This window comes from Dreissena polymorpha, chromosome 1 (genome assembly GCF_020536995.1).
Source record: "Dreissena polymorpha isolate Duluth1 chromosome 1, UMN_Dpol_1.0, whole genome shotgun sequence".
Lineage (NCBI taxonomy): Eukaryota > Metazoa > Mollusca > Bivalvia > Myida > Dreissenidae > Dreissena > Dreissena polymorpha.
Window position 1 is genome coordinate 187,420,843 of NC_068355.1, and position 23,164 is coordinate 187,444,006.

Sequence of the window (23,164 nt, forward strand, 5' to 3'; positions counted from 1 at the left end):
AATCCTGTATATTCCATTATTAAAAAGGACATTCTGATAAATATTTAAGATAAAAGTGCTCAAAATTTCCAAGAAACGCAAACATTCACCATTTGTTGTCAAATTTTGGCATATATGTTACTGTGTAAAGATGTGATAAAACGTCCAATCGGTTTTTCCAACAGGCGTAAATCGCCTGACGTGATGTTCCCATTTTTATGCATTATAATTATTATATCTCAATCATATTTCAATTAGATCTAACAAAGTATATAACTATCATAAAATGATTTTATTCGTATAATTTGATATATTAGAAATAATGATATTAAATTAGTTTTTCCCACATCAAGTGACTTTTCACAGGAAAATATTCCAAAACCACAATGGCATTTTTCCCCAAAATGACAAAGAAAAGGTCTGACAAAGGGTCTATGTTACCTTCTGCATATTCAGGTCATCCTTGTACACCACATCCTCAGCATCGTTGTCCTGACTCAGCAGCCACTGTAGCAGCAGAATAGCTTGATGCATTTCTTGTATGTATATTTAGAACTCAAACAAATTTATAAACAAGAGCACAGCATAACGGGTGCCACGCTATGCTGCGAAAGCTTGTCAGATTAAAAAAAAATTAGAGGTCACAGTGACCTTGACCTTTGACCTCAGCGATTTTCCTTGTCCAATTGGGAAAAGTACCCGTACCGGTCCGATTGGGAAAAATTAAGTCGTGAAAACCTCAAAATTGGGAAAAATCGAGTCGTGAAATCCTGAAATTGGGAAAATCGCGTCGTGAAGTTTGGGTCTTATTGAATACATCATACAGTTCATACTTAATTGAACATACCCATTTAAATAATCATTTGCAGGCATGCCTTAATGACCATTAAGTTATAAAGTTTATATAAATAACAAAATATTATAAAGAACACACCAAATCAATTACTAGTTGTTTTAATCTCTTTTAAAGCAATGTCTCTCTCTTTCATTTTTGTGAAAATTTCAACAATCTTTGATGTTTGATCATCACTCAGTTGCTTGCATCCCTCCCTGCACAGCATCATTATTGCTGTCAATGTGTCCTGTGATAGATGGTTCCGATTGGTTTTTTGGCATAATATTTGCTATTATGACTCATTTCAAACTGCGATAAGGTTACAAACCGACGTAAAACAGTACGCTGGCTGCCTGGCAAAAGAACCGGAAACAGTAACAACTCTATTGATTGAATGCGCTGAATAATAAAACCCGAAATTAATCGAGCGCGTGGTTACACACAACTATACGATTTTCTTTGTTCGCTCGCCGAAAGTTGGTTTTTTACGAAACTTTCTATCGTTTTGAGAAAAAATTCGGACGCTGATTGGGATTTTTCCAGATGCCGATTGGGAATTTGGGAATTTTCGCTTGATTGGGAAAGTACCGTTTTGGGAATTTGGGAATTTTCGTTCGATTGGGAAAGTACCGTTTACCGGTACTTTATAAAGAAGGAGGAAAATCGCTGGACCTAGTGACCCAAAATGGGTGTGGCGTGTGGAAGTCATCAAGGTGCATCTACAAAGGAAGTTTCAAAGTTGTAGGTGGAAGCTCTTTGATTTTAGAGGCAATGTTCAGGTTTTTGTTCAAGTTTTACATTAGAGGTCACAGTGACCTTGACTTTTGACCTAGTGACCCAAAAATGGGTGTGGCATGTAGAACTCATCAAGGTGCAACTACATAAGAAGTTTCAAAGTTGTAGGTGGAAGCACTTTGATTTTAGAGCCTATGTTAAAGTTTGATATTAAAGGTTACAGTGACCTTGACCTTTGACCTAGTGAACCAAAAATGGGTGTGGCGTGTAAAACTCATCAAGGTGCATTTATATATGAAGTTTCAAAGTTGCAGTTGGAAGCACTTTGAGGAAATGTTAAGCATGTTGTTTAAGTTTTATATTACAGATCGCAGTGACCTTGACCTTTGACCCAAAAATGGGTGTGGCATGTAGAACTCATCAAGGTGCAACCACATATTAAGTTTCAAAGTTGTAGGTGGAAGCACTTTGATTTTAGAGCATATGTTAAAGTTTGATATTAGAGGTCACAGTGACCTTGACTTTTGACCTAGTGACCCAAAAAATGGGTGTGGCTTGTATAACTCATCAAGGTGCATCTTCACATGAAGTTTCAAAGTTGTAGGTGGAAGCACTTTGATTTTAGAGCCAATGTTAAGGTTTTAGCACGACGCCTACGTTGGACGGTAGATGAGCTGGCTATGACAATAGCTCGGGTTTTCTCCGAAAACAGCCTCACTGAAAATGTAACTAACACACACATGTTTATATAAATGTAATGAAAATCAATAACAAATGTTCAACAGCATTAAACATGGAACATTAATAAATCTCACATCAAGTGTTACCTTTCTGTAAACATTGCGTACAATATCAATATATACTCCTCCAAAGATTACTAAAATATATTCATCCATATACATTTCTTACATGGCATGGTGTTTATAGAAATTAAAGTCTAAAAATAGCCTCAGTTGCTATGTACATGTGCATCTATGTGCAAATATGAAATTTTCAGTTGAAATGCTTCGTTTTTTCATGCACAGTTTACAAGAACTAAATGTTAGGATCATAATGACACAAATGTTATGACAACATAACATAATATGCATTAGATCTAATGTTCTAACAAAACCCCTCACATTGTGTAATTAGATAACAATATGTGTACATAAATTATTTGTATCTTTCACTACACACTTAATGTTGTATTGTAACATCACACACTACTATGTTCGTATGCTAAACAACACATTGTAATTAAAATACTAATCACTAATTACAACAACTAATACATACATGTACACACTATTCCACTCTGAACACCAGGATGTTGTCCCCATACAGTCCCACAATGATTGATGATGTGGTGCTGCTGTAGCAGACTGACCCTGGGCACCACACTCCATCCTCCCATGTAGCCAGCGTAGTCAGCTTACTCTTCCCCTCCCAGCCCACCTGTAGTACAGTGTGGGACCTGCTTCCACAGACCAGCACCTGGCCTGCAGGGGTCACATGTAGACCAGATGGGCCACGTAGTGCTGGGTCTGTGTATGTAGCCAGGAGTGTGCCATCCCTGGCCAGGGTGAGAAGCTTGTCCTGCCTGTAGCTGGTGATGTACAGCCTGTCTCCTGTGGGACTCACAGCACACTTGTCTACTGCAAAACAGAGTAACATCAAGATATTGAATTACTGTCAATGTTAAATAATCTTATTAAACATACTGCAGTGATATTGTATTACGCATATGTTGCTATAAAGAGGCCTTTACACATCTAAAATATATGCATACATTTCAATAATTTAATAGTTAAGCGTGACAATAAACTTCAGTAGCAGAGTTTTTTAGTTAACGTTTGACATGTTGAAATGCGACTGTTGAGTAAGATATGAATTGAAGCAAAACAAGTACACAGATGGAAACAATTACACATACTGAAACAATTGAACAGTTCTATCAACAGGTAAACATATTGTACATGTACAATCATTTTACAACCACAAAATTAAGACAGGGTCAGAAAGTGTCTCTCTCCCAGGAACACAGTTTCTATTTATAGACATGCCATGTAGTGACAGTCAAAATATTTCATTACTCATGTTTATAATCAATATTTCTGAATCTTGTTTTGGCTACAATGTACTGTAGCATTCAAAGGGCACATATGAATTAAAGAACAATTTTTTTATAATACATCAGCAGGTTTTTTGCTATTACATCTGAATTTTATTTTATTATCATCTCACAAAGTATGTAACTATAATTTATATTATTTTTTCAAAATAACAAGATAAAGGCCTAATGGGTCAATATTTGTTGATTAAAAAAATAAATCCCAACTCGGTTCATTTAGTCAATAAAAATTCCCAAATTTGTCATTGTATGGATTTAAAATAACACAATTTGACTAGACTCCTTTGTCCACAATGGCTAGACAAATCCCTGTACATAATACACATGTTATCAGGATGGATTCACCATGATTCTTACCTGTCAAATCAGCTGATCTATCTTGGTAGAGTCTGCAGATCAGTTTGCCATTCAGTGAGTATTTGTACAGTTCTTGACCAGAGGTGACAAAAAGGTTTCCTTGGTGATGGGTAATACATGTACATTTATGTTGTAACTGAAACTTCCTGCCAGAAACAAGCTTTCCCTGGTTGACAGTGATAAACTGGACCTCACGTATGTTACTAGTATTCACAGCCACTGCAACCTCACTGGGTGTGATCAAACAAATGTCAGATGGCTCAGCTTTCACATCCCAGTGACTCACCACCTGGTACTGCTGGTTCAGCAGCTTGACTCTCTTATTAAAATAGTCTGCAACCAGCACCTGCCTATCAGTCAGAACACATATGCCTGCGATATTACATTCATATGAATCACTTGGTATTCTCACATTGTGCACAGACTTCCGCTGGACGTTAAACGCCTTGCCTGACTTTCCTAGCAGAGTCAATGCCTGCTGTATTATATGCTTACATTTTATGCTGGCTATAAGACAGAGCTCCTTATTATCTCCAATTTTCTGAACAAGTTCATGGAATTGTGACAAGTCATTGTGAAGAGTGGTGCATTTATGAATAGAACTTGTAACTGACCCTTTAATGCTTATAACTTCATCTTTCATCTCGTTAAGTTCCTTCGCAGTAATATTATCAAATTCATTCACGATAGAGAGAACACTCCTACACATCTCTTCTTTTAAATATTGCTCATTTCCGCCTGATGTACCCACAGAACTATTATCACATTCATCTATATAAGTATTTAAATTGCCACGCATTTGCTCTATCATAACTGCACTATGTTCCTTGTATGTTTTCTGCAATGACTGAATGCTGGCCTTCTGACTGATCTGCAGGGTTTTAATTTCCCCCAGGACAGTTTCCAGCTCCACTGACATCCCCTCCAGGCCAGTGGGCTGCGAGTTGGTCAGCTCCGAAATCTGGGTCACTTTACTGCACTGGCTGAAATAAACATGTACCAGCAAGGAATAGTCAGTGATATTATGTAATGCTTCAAACAAGTATAAAGTGTCAAATAAAAACATACATGGACAATAAATTAACGCTTCTTGGGCTGAATATGGGGGTATATAGATTTGCACTTTTCCATCCATCTGTGTGACTTTTCTGTCATATATAACTCAACATGTATCCCTGCAACTTTACAAGTACAGTAACCAGGCATGTGAGCTAATGCTCACCTCTATATGTTGTTTCTGTTGTTTTCATCATAATTGTAGTAATGTCTCATATTTATACATAAATGACATTTTAGAATATGTGTAGAGTGTAAAATAAACAGTATTGCTAGAAGAGGACTAACACTTTACATAAATATTTATCATTGTGTAATTTTACCCACATGCATAGTTTGATGTCTTTTTTCAACATACCCAGAGTTATGGCCCCTGTTTAGCAAAGAAATCACATTTAAAATTGTGTTGTGAGTAACTCAAAGAGTACAGCTGATAGAGGGATGAACTATTCTTAAAGTATAACCCACAGGGCCCTCACACTACTTTGGGGGAAGGGGTCCGCAGCCCTTAGGAGGGGGAATTTTCGCGGCGTTTCCCTTTTTGGGGGATTTTTTTACTTACTCTCTCATTATTTCATTTGTACATGTTTGCACTATATCCATTGCATTTTTCATAATTTAGTATGTTTGAAAAGATTAAATTGAAACAGAATTGAGATATAATAATCATGAGACACATCTTTCTATAAAAAAAAAAAAAAAAAAAAAAAAAATTTTTTTTTTTTTTTTTTAGGGGGAATTTTTTCCCCCAAAAGGGGAAAAAAGTATACTTTTCAGGTGGGACTGCAACCGAAATTCGGCGGCAGATTTGATAGATTGAGGGCCCTGACCCACCATGTAAAAGTATGCACCTTGATATTTTTTTTAAGTTTTTTTTTTAAATAAGAAGAGTTATGTGACAATCCCTTTAACCAAACGATAATATTTTTTCAATTGTGAGAAGCGTTACTCAAATAGAGGGATACTTCTACAGTAACATAGTAATTGTCAGGTTAACGTGTGCAACTCCATATGTTTGTTCATAATTTAAAGACATTTGTGCAGTTGTGGGACAAATTGGATTGTAGAGGTATCCATGTACTAAGAATACATTTCTAGTAGTTTATAATGTTTTCAGTTTTAGTATCATTGTACACCTTGACCACACTATCCATAATAACACATGCAAGAAAAGATCATTAATGCTCTACCATCCCACAAAAAACAAGCATGACGTATATTAAATGTCTATTCCCAAACTCAGTATGTTCAATCTAGCCTGTGATGAGCGACTTATGACATGCAACCTGGTCTACTACATTTGTATCTCCCCATATTTGTTGTTGTTATTTAACCTATATTGTGATTTTTTTGCTTTTGTTGTTGTCAAGTGATCTATTCGTGGAAAAGTAAAGACACCATTGTTAAATGTTTGAATGGTCAGATTAGCGTGTGCAACTCCATATGTTTGTTCAAAATGTTCCTAATTATTCTTGAGTTATCATTAGGAAACCATTTTACTGTTTCGAGTCACTGTGACCTTGACCTTTGACCTAGTGACCTGAAAATCAATAGGGGTCATCTGCCAGTGATGATCAATGTACCTATGAAGTTTCATGATCCTAGGCGTAAGCGTTCTTGAGTTATCATCCGAAAACCATTTATCTAAGTTGAGTCACCGTGACATTTTAATTGTCAGGTAAACTCGTGCAACTCCATATGTTTCTTCATAATTTTTTGACATTAATGCAGTTGTCTTAAATGGATTAAAATTCAATTATTAAATGCATTTAATAATGGCAGTACTGTAATATAACTTTTATCATAATTGAAAATCTGCTTAAAATATTGTTATTATGGTTATAACAGTGTAACGGTTTCGTTCCGTCGGTAAATACTGTGTCCTGTCTATCAACCAGGTAGTTATTAGTTTATTAAATTGTTATTAGTCTGTGAATAGATGTCTTCAAGAATAAAGAAATGAAAACAGTGAGACTTAATTTATTTATACTTCTCAAAATATACCAACATGAAACAACAAATGTATAAGAATATAATATAGTTACATTTTGTCCGACATCCCAGTTCTTTCTTGTTATTATTATTATTAAAGGTTTTAAAAGTTTAAATAATTTTAGATCTTGTGTGGCCGAAAAGTTGAATGTTGAATGTCCTAAGTCGTCTGCGGCGCGTCTTTTATATGGATGCCCCTTGATACAATTCCTCAGACTCCGTAAACGGTTATGCGACAGCTCCGACCAATCAGAATGCTTGAATCGCCGATTTGAACCACTGTCATCCAATCAAATATGCGCGCCAAATGAACTCTTCAAAACGCTTCCGCACATCAGGAAATAGTTCCAAATGTTATATCTATGCTTATCAATCAAATGACAATAACTTGATATAAAACAGTAGCAAATCGTTAACATTAATACAATAAGACATAGTTTACTGTAACCATTAACTATATGGCGCAGTCTTTTGCTAAAATCACAAAGATAAAGTTATGACGTCACAAGCATGGTCGACACTGTTTATGAGTGACAAGGAAGTGTTATTCTTTATGGAATTACAATCATAGGAACGAGGATTAATAACTTAAGTTGTGAGTAACATTTAAGGATTATAAGGATTAAGATGTAGATAAAATGATATATGCATGAAACCTCAGTAAACTGTTCAACATGCATATGTCATGTAATTCAACGAACTGTCAGAATCTGTCAACATTCGGTGAGTAGGTCTTTGCCCATATCCTAGATAATGAAACATGTTATGAAACCTTATTATTAGTTTTGCTTAGGATTACTTGTAGTCCATTATATTACACTTCCCCCCACTTTATTAAAATAATCCTCCTGGATTATGTCCAATAAAATAACAAATGAGCACTTTAAACATTTATGCAACGAGATCATACAGATTGCATAGCAACATGAACAATTGAAAAACAATGTAACTATTCTCAGTCTGCAAATAACACACATCAGACAACTCTTATGCACCCACACGTATTTTAATGTTTGCCTCATCCAGTTTTTCAGTTATAATATCTGTGTCCTTCCACCTATCAGCAAGTTCAAGTCCCCGAACAATACCCTCTGCCACGCGACTCTCCTCCACTTCCCCATTTACGATGGCCTTGAGGTAATTAAAGTTATAATACCTAATTTTTGAGTCCATCTTCTCTGCCTCTCCTTCTTCCACTGTCGGCTTACCCTCAGCTTCGAGGGACATGAAGTTGTACTTGTCCAAGAGGGCTCTCCTGGACAAGGTTGGGAAGTTGGTGCTCTCCACACGCTCAAGAAAGATGGCCACATACTCATGGGCCATGAGTTTCTGATCAGGGGTCATCTTCTTCCAATTTGCTGGCGGCCATACAATCTGTTGGTTGTTTGCTTCCATTGAGAATTCATTGACCAATGACCAGTCCCTTTTCGCAGGCGGACACATGGGCATACAGCCCTTCTTCAGAATCCAGAAGGCTCTGTCCTTTAAGCTGCTGCTTGAACCCAGCACGGATGAGCTACAGGACGATGCTGAAGAGGAAGCTGAGGAGGAGGAGGAGGAGGAAGATATCTCACCACTTGGAGAAACAACCCTGTCTCGATCTGGGCCCATAATTCTCTCCGAAACCGCTTCTTCACCCAACTCTATGTTGTCCCTGTGATCAAAGTCTTGATCCCCTTCCGACTCTTGCCTCCTACGTTTTAGTCCCTTTTCAGTTTCTTTTGGCCTGTCTTCTTCAGCTGCTACTTTCGAGCTTGTGCCTTGTTCCAACTGAGCAACCGAACTTCTATCTTCCCGTTCCACTTGTCTTTCAGTTCTTGCGGATTTCTCAACCACAGTCCTCTTGTCTCGCGACACGCTTCGCTCCCTGGATTCCCTCTTCTTTGCCATACCTCTTAAAATCTCCAATCCTTTCCTCCAACCGGCCGTCCATTGATCTCCCCTAGCTTGCTTGTCCGAAAATGTATCGCTCCAACTTCTCATGGCTTTTCTCGCTTCATAGGCCGCCTTGGAGTCGTAAGGGTTGATGTTGTCAACTACTTTAGCGTAGTCCTCAGGATACTTGGCGAAGTAAAACCCATTCGCCCTGGTGAACTGGTCCTTGCTTATTGTTACCTCTCGGTGGACTTTTTTCACATGTGATTCCAGATCCGCTATACGGGTGTAAACGTTCTCTTTCCCCTCACACCAAGCGCACATCACAGAAAGTCGTCGATGGGCTGAAGAGATCAGGTGGACATTTAGTGACTTCCTGTCGGGAAAGTAGGCTTCACACAACCAGCATTTTTCCCTGAAATACCGTCTTGAACAATAGACACATGGTAACCAACAATCCAATGTAACAATATTTAAAATGTTAAATTTGTCTTTGACAATCCATGCACAGACTTTTTTTTTTGTATACAACATATTAATTTGTAAATAGTTCGATAGACAGGCACATATCGATACCAGACGCACAGGGTCTCCACCATAGTTAAAAGTTTAACACACATTTTTTTTTTTTTAAAGTTTATTCATACATTTACAGTATAAACAGTTCAGGTCAGTTGTGTTAACAATGTTAATTATTTTCCATTAAATTTTGCAGCTGGACCTTCTTTATCCAACTTGGAATGCAAGTCCCTGTATAAGGATATAATCTGTCAACATGATATGCTTTTGGAGCCTTTCTTGACGACTGCTTTACTTTGCAAATGAGATCGTCTATCATCCTTGTGACAAGAAATGGTCCTTTCCATTTCACGGCTAGTTTAGTGCTTATACCAACTTTTCTTGATGGATCATGCAACCACACAACCTGTCCTGGGAAAAACTTCTTCTTCTTGACATTGCTGTCATAGTGCTTCTTTTGATATAGAGCTGCAACCTTCAGGTGACTTCTTGCAATTTCATGACAACCTTTAATTTTCTTTTTCAGCAGACTAACATAGTCATCTACACTTGTTTCCGGTGTGTCCTCTTCTGGTACACCTACTACTGCTTGCATCGGAAGACGAATATCCTTGCCAAATACCATCTTGTTAGGGGTGACGGATGTGCTACTTTGAGGGGAAGAGCGATATGCCATACATACTTGTTGCAGATAGACGTCCCAACAGGCTGGTTCGTCTTGACAATATGACCGCAGCATAGCAAGAAGTGTTCTGTTAAATCTTTCAACCAGTCCATTTGCCTGAGGTGGTCTAGACGTGGAGTGCGTCTTTTGAATGCCAAGGAAATCACAAAGATCTTCAAGAAGTTTAGATTCAAAACTACGGCCTTGATCTGTGTACACCTGTAGGGGAATTCCAAATCGACATACAAAATTATCCAAAAACGCTTTTGCAACAGTTCTCGACTCTAAATCAGATATAGCGACACATTCTGTCCATTTGGTGAACCAATCGATGATAACAAGTATGTAGCGATTGCCAATATCTGTAACTGGAAGTGGTCCGAGTATGTCCATTTGCACACGCTCCATTGGTTCGCCAACTAAATAACAACCAAGTGGTGCTTTGTTTGACTGTCGTGAAAGCTTGTTAATTGCACACACATCACATGTTGAACAATACTCTTTCACATAATCTGCCATACCAGGCCAATAGAATGCTTTTCTGATTTTGTACAGAGTCTTTTCCACCCCAAGATGACCGCCACTAGCAACATCATGATGTAATTTCAAAACAACATCACGTCGATCAGCCGGCGTTACCAGCTGGTGTAAAATGTCACCATTGTTTTCCTCGTACTTCCGAAACAGCAACCCTCCAACAATTACTAGGCGATCCCACTGTCTCCACAAAGTTTTTATTTCAGCTTTTGAATCTGAAATGTCTTTCCATTCCGGTCTGGTTTCATTTCCCTCTTTTGCAAGCTTAATTACACCTATTGCACTGTCACTCAGTTGACTGTAAGCGATGTCTGCATGTGTCCAACCATCAATGAGATATGCTGCTCTCTTAAGTTCTGTTGACTGTGCAGCCACGTTACTTCTTGTAACAGCTCTAATTATTTCATCAGTCGATTCAATTTTATCTATCATCGCTTCTTGATTATCTTGTTGGTGCTTGCATGACTTGCATGGTCTTCTGGACAAAGCATCGGCATTCTTGTGGCTTGTTCCGGCTCTATGTTCTACTGTTAAGTCATATGTATTGAGTTCTTGAAGCCATCGTGTGACTTGTCCAGTTGGTGATTTTAACGATCTTAACCAGCTCACGGCAGCGTTGTCAGTCCTGACAAGTATTTTCTGTCCGTATAAGTAGCTGTGAAAATGTTTCAGAGCGGTTACAACTGCCAGAAGTTCCTTCCTTGTTACGCAATAAGACCGCTCATGCACATTCATTGTTTTGCTCATGTAAGCAATAACTCTTTCATGCTCGTCTTGAACTTGAGACAAAACGGCTCCAACACCTACATCTGAAGCATCTGTGTCTAGAATGAACTGAGAACCCAGTTGAGGGTACGCTAGCACCGGTGCTGATGTAAGCATCTCTTTGAGGAAATCAAAAGCTTCTTGGCACATCTGATTCCAAATAAATTTCGCATTTTTCTCACACAATTTGTGAAGTGGCTTGGCAATGTCAGCAAATCCCTTTACGAATCTTCTGTAATACGATGCTAGGCCAAGAAAGCTCCGAACCTCCTTACTTGACTCTGGAACTGGCCATTCTTTAATTGTTCTGACCTTTTCTGGGTCTGTTTCAACACCTTCTTCGGATACAATATGACCCAGAAAAGACACTGATTTTCGAAAGAATTTGCATTTGGAAGGATTCAGTTTGAGATGAGCCTTTCTTAACCGTTCGAAAACGTTTTCAAGCCGTGTCAAGCTTTCCTCGACTGTTTTACCAGGGGTTATGATGTCATCCATATACAGCAATGACTCTATCCACTGTAGACCCCGCAAAACATCCTCCATAACACGTTCGAAAGTAGAGGGAGCATTTACAAGTCCAAACGGCATAACTTTGAAGTGGTACAGGCCATGACTCGTTGAAAAAGCTGTCTTAAGTTTGTCCTTCTCATCCATCTTCACTTGCCAAAACCCTGAACAAAGATCCATTGAGCTAAACCATTTTGATCCAGAGAGTGCATCTAAGCAGTCATCTACCCTGGGAATAGGGTAGGCGTCCTTGACTGTCACATCGTTCAGTTTTCGATAATCCACGCAAAACCTTGTGGAGCCATCCTTTTTGGACACCAGGACTATTGGCGAAGACCATGGACTGTTTGACGGTTCTATAATACCCTTTTGAAGCATCTTTTCAACTTCAGCCCGTTCCACTTCTCTTTTTCCATATGGCTGTCGTCTAGGTTGCTGCCTGATGGGGTTAGCACTTCCAGTGTTTATCTTGTGTTTCACGACGTTTGTGCACCCGAGATCGTCGGACGACTTTGCAAACACATCTTGGTACTTATACAACAATTTTGCAAACTTGTTTTTCTGTTCGGGATCCAAATATTCAACACCATCGTCAAACATCTTTTTCACATGTTCTGGCAAAATGACCTCTTCAGACTGCAAACCCGTGTCACTTTTGACTGTGGCACACGTATCTGTTTGAATTTCTTTAGAAATTATGGGGTCCTCAACTGGGAAACACTCGCCAACAAGATATCCTGCTTCCAAACTTACTGTTTCATCAAAATCGTTCACAACACACACGGACACATCTTCTCCCTGAGTTTCAACAATGCCTGCCACAACTCGACAACTTATGTCCGGCAAGCCTTGAATCCCATCAACAAACACTACCTCTGGCACAAAGCCTTTTACTTCTACAGGTAACATCTGAAAGCTCCTAGGTGGTATTTCAACCTTCTCTTTCACGAGCACCCTGCATACACTCAGCCCAGTCCCTTCTGTAACACAATCAATTGTATTACCATCCAGTGTGTGAAGTTTATGATTTTGAATGTCCCAGGATTGAATGTGGTTTGCCATAAAATCTTGTCCCAGAATTCCTTGAATATTTGGTATATCGCAAACGGTGGCGTCAATTGCAGTCGTGAAACTCCCGACCTTCAACTTCAACTCTACAGAACCTTGAACGTTTAAAGGTGTGCCGTCTACGGCACAAACTGTACGATTATGCTCACGCAAATCATCTGTCTTCTTTCCTATAGCCTCAATGGTGTCTTTAGATATTAAAGTGGTTGTTGCTCCACTATCTAATAGCAAGGTTACCGCAGTTCCGTCTATTAATCCTTCAATATAGACACCGTTGTCTTTCGTTTTCATCAGATCGCTGCAGTGACCAACCCGCAATGTCTTTTCATCTGGTCTGCATGGCACCTCTATTTGTTTAGGTCGATTTTTCACGACGTGACGTGACGGTCTGAAGTTTTCCTGCTGCAGTCCTCGTCTGTTGTCTTTTATCGGACAATCTCTGATGAAATGGTTTGTAGAACAACATCTGTAGCACGATCTTCCAGAGATTCTGCCTCCCATGGTAGATTCAAGTTTGTCCAATCGTTGCTCAATACGCTTAATGGCACTGGTAAACTGATCATAAGTTCCCTCATGCACCGGGTTGGTTTCAAAAGATCTCTCTCTGCTGCTTGTGTTTGTAACACCCCTAATCTGCGCTCCTACACCTTGCTCCGGACGTCCCAACACCTCTTCATAACGCTCAACCAACTCCACAGCTTCACTAATTGTCTGGCAATTGTTATCCATTAAACGGCATCTCATCTCGGCTGAAACATTCTTATTAAAATGTTGTAATGCAAGCATTTCTTGGGCCTCTTGATCAAGTGTTGAATAGGCTTTCTGAGACAGTAGTCGAATTTCATCCCCAAAAGCAGCAATTGTTTCTGTTTTTCCCCTCATTCTGTTTTGCATCTTTGAAAGCCATCGGTTCTGTTGTCTTTTACTTCCAAACCTCTGTTCTAATCTGTTTGTCAGGAGTTTGTAAGACCGTTTCTCTGCAACAGGTAACGAACTGTAATGCGTGCGAGCCTGCTGCTTAAGAGATGTAGCAAGGTAAAGTAACTTCTCCTTTTCGTTCCATTGTGCAAGCTCTGCACAATCTTCGAAGTATGCGATGTACTGGTCCCAATCTTCATCTCCGGAATAAGGGTCTGGTTTAATGTTTGGACGCGGTCCACGTCTGTAAAAGCCACCATATGCCTCGTCAAATTGGCCCTCTTGGTACTCTTGACCTTCCCCTTTTCCGTTCTCGTTGACATTGAAGTCAACCTCGGAGTCGGACTGGTCATTGTTGTCCGCCATTGTACGACTAATGTGATGGTAATGGCACAAAGAAAAAGAACTTGAAAATTTGCACTTTATTATTCACAATAAAACATAAATCATATAAATTTACACAACAAGCAATTAGGAAACGATCATCTACTTCTGTTTGTCTTTTAACGTCCCTGCCGTTCCGTTTTGGTGCCGACGTTCCGTTCTAGTGCAGCCGTTTCCGTTCTATTGCAGCCGTTCCCGTTCTTATGCAGCCGTTCCGTTCTGGTGCAGCCGTTACCGTTCTATTGCAGCCGTTCCCGCTCTATTGCAGCCGTTTCCGTTCTGGTAAAGCAGTTCCCGTTTTCGTCAGCCCGTTCCCGTTCTCGTCAGGCCGTTCCCGTTTTCGTCAGGCCGTTCCCGTTTTCGTCAGGCCGTTCCCGTTCCCGTCAGGCCGTTCCCGTTTTCGTCAGGCCGTTCCCGTTCTCGCAAGGCCGTTCCCGTTTTCTTCAGGCCGTTCCCGTTTTCGTCAGCCCGTTCCCGTTCTCGTCAGGCTGTACCCGTTTTCGTCAGGCCGTTCCCGTTTTCGTCAGGCCGTTCTCGTTTTTGTCAGGCCGTTCCCGTTCTCGTCAGGCCGTTCCCGTTTTCGTCAGGCCGTTCCCGTTTCTGTCCCTTGCTGTTTTCCCCGTGGTGACGAAAAACAAAAGTTCTGAGATGCTAAAAGTATATAAGCATCCCACTTCTGACACCAATGTAACGGTTTCGTTCCGTCGGTAAATACTGTGTCCTGTCTATCAACCAGGTAGTTATTAGTTTATTAAATTGTTATTAGTCTGTGAATAGATGTCTTCAAGAATAAAGAAATGAAAACAGTGAGACTTAATTTATTTATACTTCTCAAAATATACCAACATGAAACAACAAATGTATAAGAATATAATATAGTTACATTTTGTCCGACATCCCAGTTCTTTCTTGTTATTATTATTATTAAAGGTTTTAAAAGTTTAAATAATTTTAGATCTTGTGTGGCCGAAAAGTTGAATGTTGAATGTCCTAAGTCGTCTGCGGCGCGTCTTTTATATGGATGCCCCTTGATACAATTCCTCAGACTCCGTAAACGGTTATGCGACAGCTCCGACCAATCAGAATGCTTGAATCGCCGATTTGAACCACTGTCATCCAATCAAATATGCGCGCCAAATGAACTCTTCAAAACGCTTCCGCACATCAGGAAATAGTTCCAAATGTTATATCTATGCTTATCAATCAAATGACAATAACTTGATATAAAACAGTAGCAAATCGTTAACATTAATACAATAAGACATAGTTTACTGTAACCATTAACTATATGGCGCAGTCTTTTGCTAAAATCACAAAGATAAAGTTATGACGTCACAAGCATGGTCGACACTGTTTATGAGTGACAAGGAAGTGTTATTCTTTATGGAATTACAATCATAGGAACGAGGATTAATAACTTAAGTTGTGAGTAACATTTAAGGATTATAAGGATTAAGATGTAGATAAAATGATATATGCATGAAACCTCAGTAAACTGTTCAACATGCATATGTCATGTAATTCAACGAACTGTCAGAATCTGTCAACATTCGGTGAGTAGGTCTTTGCCCATATCCTAGATAATGAAACATGTTATGAAACCTTATTATTAGTTTTGCTTAGGATTACTTGTAGTCCATTATATTACAACAGGAACTAAAACTGACTACTAAATCTTTATAATTTCATGTTATAATCTTCTGTTACCTTTGACCTTTTGACCAAAAAATGGATTGACCTCTTAATTTTCCTCGATGTAAACATTAAACATGTTGCCTGGCTGTAGATCAAAGCATTTCCTAGATATACACTGTAACTCCTATATAGTGCGGTCCGTTATAACGCTGTGTCCAATATAACGCGGGGGGTCCTTGGATCCTGTTTTTTCTCCAACCTTCCATACTGATTCAAATCCATGTTATGCAACTTCATGTATTTTCATAAATTCAAAGAAGCCGGCAAAATCACAGCTTGATTGCTCTATCCGTCCGATTAACTGATTTTAATCGATAGAGGTTAAACGACACTGGACAGCTAATTAGTGTTACTCTGTTGTGTAATGTTAATAAAGGTGTGAAAACTTGCGAGTCGGTGTTTATTACATGTATTCCCTATCAGAGCGGTTCGGTGCGCTAATTTCAATAAGGCAAGTGCAAGCGGAATAATTATCAAATTAAAGTTATTTAAAACGATTACCTGTTTATGTTTTGCATTTATCGTGTATTGTATTTAATTGTATAAACTATGGCTGTGTAAGTGTGTTATCGTTTATTATATGCTACACATGCTTGATAAATAAAAATATCTTTGTGCGTGTTTAATGTTTCAGTACGTATACGAAAAATAAATTTAAAAATCCTGACGATTTATTTACATGCTAACGCAGTGTAATACTTAACAGAGATGCACTTAAATTTTTGCCCATTATCAGAAAGTCCAAGGAAAGCACGTTTTTTACATGCTGCATATGACACAATAAAACATTTCTTTGTACATGTATCGTATTGCATTGGATCTAAATTTAAATTCGCTCGTCCAATGAAAGCTGTGTCCCATAATGCACTGTACTATTTTTTCTGAAAAATGGCTTAGGCATATGAATTTGTTTACGAAGTTCGTAAACATATTTCTTGTCATAAATGTTAAACATTATTTTTTCGTAAGTGATGTAATTATATTGGATTATCGGATAAATGTGCACATTAGAAAAGTGGTATGTATACTGTTATCGTTCGATTCGGTTTACCGTAAAACGTTCCGTATAAGGCGCATTTGTGTATAACGCGCATGTACTTTTTGAAGCCAAAAAAATCGGGAAAAAAAGTTTTTGAAGCAAAAAAAAAATTGGGGGGGAGAAAAAATCCGTACCGTAGGCTAACTGAAAATTGTTTTATTTACATTGCCGATCTCACGCGTTCTTGTATTGTTTCAATTATTAACAAGGGCTGTTTGTAAAACATGCATGCCCCCCATATGGCCTGTCCGTTGTACTGGCAGCCATTGTGTGAATACGACTTTCGTCACTGTGACCTTGACCTTTGACCCTGTGACCTGAAAATCAATAGGGGTCATCTGCAAGTCATGATCAATCTACCTATAAAGTTTCATGATCCTAGGCATATGCGTTCTTGAATTATCATCCCAAAATCATTTTACTATTTCGGATCACCGTGACCTCGACCTTTGACCTAGTGACCTCAAAATCAATAGGAGTCATCTGCGAGTCATGATCAATCTACGCATGAAGTTTCATGATCCTAGGCGTATGCGTTCTTGAGTTATCATCCGGAAACCATTTTACTATTTCGGGTCACCGTGACTTTGACCTTTGACCTAGTGACTTCAAAATCAATAGGGGTCATCTGCAAGTCATGATCAATGTACCTATGAAGTTTCATGATCCTAGGCCCAAGCGTTCTTGAGTTATCGTCTGACAACCACCTGGTGGACGGACGGACCGACTGACCGACCTACCGACCGACATGAGCAAAGCAATATACCCCCTCTTTTTCGAAGGGGGGCATAATAACATAATGGACAAATATAAGCACGCATTTTCGAACGAAAATAATGAGTGATTTTTTGCCTGATATGTATCCATAAACCAAAGAATAAGTAATCGGTTTCAAAATGATTCCCAGTTTAATTTGTCTGAAATCGACCAATTTTCACAGCTGGAAAGAGACGTTACATAGACCAGCTCATGTCTGCCCAGTATCAAAATGAAATACCACTAGCATATCTGGGCATTTTTCATTCCAAGAATACTTAGAGCATGTATTTGGTACTGGGCATCATGGCTTGGGAATATTTATTGGTAGATTCCTCAAGAAACGCTCCACAGCAAGAAGGAATAATGTTTATCAAAGTTGTCTCCCCTAGATAACAAAACTCTTCATTTTTGAGTAGATTAACAGTTGTGTGGAAAAAGTCTATCATAGGGAGAAGTTGTATTTATTTAATATCTACATCTATTATTTTATTTGTGAGCAATTATTTAACTGTTTGTTTTGTAATAATGAAAACAACATGTTTTTTTTGGGGGGGAATATTTGTTCATACCTGGAAAAACATAATTTGTGTTGGCAACAAAAAATGACTTATAGCTGTAATGATATTTTGATCCTGGTTTTCTTACGTAAAGTAATATTGATTAAAATTTGCACAATTTTCATATCAATTTCAAATTAATACAGTAAAATTTAGAATACTTCCAGCATCCAACGGTGACATTGATTAATTAAACTATATAGCCAATATTGTTTTTTTCATTTTTATTGACAGTCGTTATAAAACCGACAGGACTGTTCTTTAATAGAAATAATGTTCTACTGAAAATCAATGGTGATTAAATCTGTATAAAAGCCTAGATTTAATTAATAAGAACTACGTCCATGAATATAGTAATTGAAAATTTTATAATGTTTCTCTGAGCGCAGTAAAGTACCAGCTGGGTTGTAGACAAAATTTTAATGAACGCTTAGAAATAGACGTCGCCACGATTAAATAGGACTTGTACTCGCAATCAAACAATTGTCTGTTTGGAATTTTTGTAACAATAAAATGTCTACAGTAATTTAAAACGGACTGGTAATGGACTTGATTTGTTAAGGAGGATGAAATAAATAATGGTGCCAGGACTTTAAAGCAAAATATAGTAATTTGATATGCGGCTTTTGGCACATATTGTATCTTTAGACATTAATAATAATTTTGCCAGAACAACTCTTGACATATGAGTCCGGTCATGCAAAAAAAGGTCTTATTCCATGACAGGGCCAGCGGCCCTGTCTGCTTTACTCACATAAGGTTTCAGGGTCTTGTTTGTGGAAAGGGTTATACTGACCAGACTGTGTGGATGTGAAGGCTGGTCGGGAACTACCCTAGCCCCACATGGCATAAGACCCATTTTCGCATGAACAGGTCACATTTTACATCATATAACCCTTTATTACTTAGATACGTATTTTTAGGCATTTGTAGTCCCTCAGAAAGTTAAATTTTAAACCAATATTCCCATGCAGTAAAAGGAAAAAAAAACTAAGTCCGTAAAAGCGGATTCTTCTACTTGTGTTCTGAGTTATAAGGATTTCTTCAAAAAAAACAACCAGTTCAATTGTGGACTAATATCATCCCAAACCTTAAGACCACCTTATACCAGTTCTCAAAATTGGGACCAGTAATTTAAACTTCAGTATGTGTCACTCAACTGCAGATATGTCAAGGTCACTTTATATGGGACCATAGCAGTAAACTTCATTTGTGGACCAGTTGACACGAATTGAAACATTAGTCCAGTCAGATTTCAAACTTGAGACCCTATGAAAACACATTCTGAAGATACAAACCATTTCTAGTTGGAATAACTAGTGATAAAAGCAAACTTTGGCATCAATTCAGAACAAAGTGCAGCATTCAAACTTACGACCAATATTGGACATCATAGGCCCGTAACCTATGTTTTTGAATTCACCAGTTGACTAAAGACCATGCTGGGACAAATATTTAGGACTTAAAAAATCAGTTTCAATGTACAAAGACTTGCAGTCTGTCTATTCCAACTTCAGCCCTCATTTGAGATTGCATTTAACTTTAACCCTTTGCATGCTGGGAAATTTGTCTTCTGCTAAAATGTCGTCTGCTGAATTTCTAAAATTAGCATTTTCTTCGATTTTTTTCAAAGAATACTATCAGAATAGCAAACAGTTTGGATCCTAATGAGACGCCACGTTCTGTGGCGTCTCATCTGGATCCAAACTGTTTGCAAAGGCCTTCAAAATTCGGTTCCCGCACTGAAAGGGTTAACTGAGCCTAAAAAGTCTGTTCTGTGGCGTCTCATCTGGATCCAAACTGTTTGCAAAGGCCTTCAAAATTCGGTTCCCGCACTGAAAGGGTTAACTGAGCCTAAAAAGTCCAACTTGGGGTCAAATTGTGACTTAAAGTTCTTGCATGTGACTGGGTAATCATACTTCAAACAAGTAGAGGAATCAATATTATATATTATTCTATATCCAATAAATTCATCCAATCGGCATTCTTCATATGTACCACGTGACCGTCCAATATATTCCGGTATTCAGGATCCAAAAAGTCTGTATTTTTTCCATATTGGACAGTTGAGTACAAGTGCACAAAGCAATTGTTTTATAACCATAAAAGCCGTTACCGAGAAAAAGTATCCGAATGTACTATAATCGATTCACACAGGCGATATTTTGCTTGTATGTTCTTTTTAATACTTTCCTATTGAAAATATGAGAGGAAATAAAAAAACGAATCGAGAATGTGATATTTAATTTATTTTTATTGTTAGAAATTTTTTAAAAAATGCAAAAGCAATTGATATTGTTATTGCTAGAAATTGAAAACAAATATGCAACAGCAAAACAAAAAATCAATTTTATTAACCTCAATGACAACTTTAATCCAATGCTAGCCTAATAACAACTAAGTTACAATGATATGCATTTCCATTTTCCATTTTCTGTTCTTCCATCCATTTATCGAAATGTATTTTAAACCACAGTATTTGTTGATAGCGTTTGTACACATGCTCACCATTCTGACCCCAAAGGCCAAAACACAATTTACGAATTCGTAATCCTGTCGGAGCGAGTTGTTTTATTCCTATCAAAGTTAACAATTATGCATGACAAACACACAATCCGAAATACGTTTTGCCTTTTGGATTCGTTCAATGCTATCAAAATGGTATAATTTGCTACTAGATTTATTAAACACTACCACCTCCATATTGTTGTCCCTAAAATGCAGAGTCTTGCTTATACTAGTATGTTTTGTCAGAGAAATGACGTCACACGAGATACGTCATAAAGTGCGTAATCAATGAATGAAAATAAAAATACGGAAAGCTGGTTTGGTAATGAGGATATAGAATAAAAAGTTTATTAGACGTTTAAACTGTACAATACGTGATATATTTGGACTCGCACACAGTTTGAAGTCATATTGGACTCGCCTTACGGCTCGTCCGATATGACTTCAAACTGTGTGCTCGTCCAAATATATCTCCGTATTGTACAGTGAAACGTCTAATAACCTATAATTATAAATATTTAATATATTGGCCCTGCTCTGTGAAAATGGGCTTTAATGCATGCGCATAAAGTGCCATCCAAGATTAGCCTGTGGTACATTTCATTTGAAGAAAGTCTCTTCCTGGCAAAAATCAAGTTTATAAGGCGGAATTGTCTTCCCTGATTAGCCAGCCTGTGCGGACTGCTCAACTAAACTCCTATTTTGATGGTTTAGTATATTATACTATTATACACTATTTAAAGCATTTTGTACTATTACACTTATCATATTTAAATAGACCAGTTCATATTTTCACATTTTCCCACTGCTACTCAATATTAGTTTTGTAACAATTCACTCTTTCTAAACATTACTTTTCCATATCGTGGCAAACAAAACAGACAAACATTTACGACTTAATGGGTGTTGCAAAAATGTTATCTGAAAACTAGAAAACTATCCAAGTTTACTGTATCATGAGAAATAATTTGCTGTAATGTGTTTTTTCCCTGTTTTTTGTTCATTTTCTGTAAACTTTCAAGACACTGGTCAATAATTCACACAGCGCTGGCCTGAGATCCTGGGAACTTTGTCACTGGTCATTATTTGGTGGACAGAAAAATCAATGTATTAGAAATTTTATTACAGTTCATCTTGTCTGTGCTGGTGAATTTTAATCTTAATCAACCCATCCCAGTGGCACCAGTCCGGAATTCAGCATTCGTTTGGAGGGGATCTTGTGAAAACAGCCGTAAATAAATTCAACTAGACAGTACAAATTATGGACACTGGTGATTTTTTTCCCTTCTCCAGACATTGAATAATGCCATATACTATAATGCACAATCTACCAAAAAACAGCAGTGTTAAGACTGCTTATATCTTAAACACAAACAAGTCACATTAAAATGGACTTTAATTTTTGTTGACCTTTAAATGATAGCCAATATCCTGGCATAAATTCTTCATTACAACAAAAACAAGAAACCGTCAGAGACGGGTGATGCTCCCAAAAGTTTTTTTTGTCACAATATTGCACTGTATATTCAGATAAAAGGAAACATCTTGAGGGGCATAACTTTGGACAAAATAATACGATAGATGGTTTAGCAACTTAAAAATTTCAAAGGGCCATAACTCGGTGAAAAATCATCCAACCAGAACCGGCTGATAATATGCACATGTCCTCTTCGTAGTGAAGCTTTCCATAAAGTTTCATTGAATTCCGGTTATTAGTTGCTGAGAAATAGCCCGGACAAGAATTGCACTATATGTACAGTTAATGGAAAATTTCAAAGGGCCATAACTCTGTGAAAAATCTTCCGACCAGAACCCGCTGATAATATGCACATCTCCTTTTGGAAGTGAAGCTTCCCATAAAGTTTCTTTGAATTCCAGTTATTAGTTGCTGAGAAATAGCCCGGACAAAAATTGTGCATGGACGGACAGACAGACGCACACACGCATGGACAGACGAAGCGGCAACTATATTCTCCCCCCAAAATAAATTTTGGGGGAGCATAATAAACTGAAGAGCTTTGTCACAGACGTGAGGAATACCCCCACATGCCACATTCACACAGAATATTTTGCATGTTGTCTTCACAAAAACAGCGGACACCATGCTTAATGTTTTAAACGCACTAGGTGACCCCGTGACCTAGATGTTGACCCGCCGCATGGCCCATGTTCGAGCTTGACCTGCACATCATCTAGTTACAACTTCAGACCCAGTGTGGTGAAGATCAGATGAAAACTACTTGAATCAGAGAGCAGACACCATGCTGAATGTGTAAAACATACTATGTGACCCCCTGAC

General features: G+C 38.2%; 1 protein-coding gene across 6 annotated transcripts in view; it reads right to left on the bottom strand.

Moving 5' to 3' along the window:
- LOC127864275 (uncharacterized) overlaps window positions 1-23,164 on the bottom strand; it is a 254,509-nt gene that overhangs the window by 25,911 nt on the left and 205,434 nt on the right. For all 6 annotated transcript variants that reach the window (XM_052403945.1, XM_052403943.1, XM_052403942.1 and 3 more), the window contains 3 exons: window positions 4,020-5,002; window positions 2,828-3,186; window positions 421-486 (listed from right to left, as the gene is read on the bottom strand). In XM_052403945.1, coding sequence (XP_052259905.1) covers window positions 2,837-3,186; window positions 4,020-4,938 — 1,269 coding nt within the window. In that variant the 5' untranslated portion in view covers window positions 4,939-5,002 and the 3' untranslated portion in view covers window positions 421-486; window positions 2,828-2,836. The remainder of the gene's footprint in view (window positions 1-420; window positions 487-2,827; window positions 3,187-4,019; window positions 5,003-23,164) is intronic.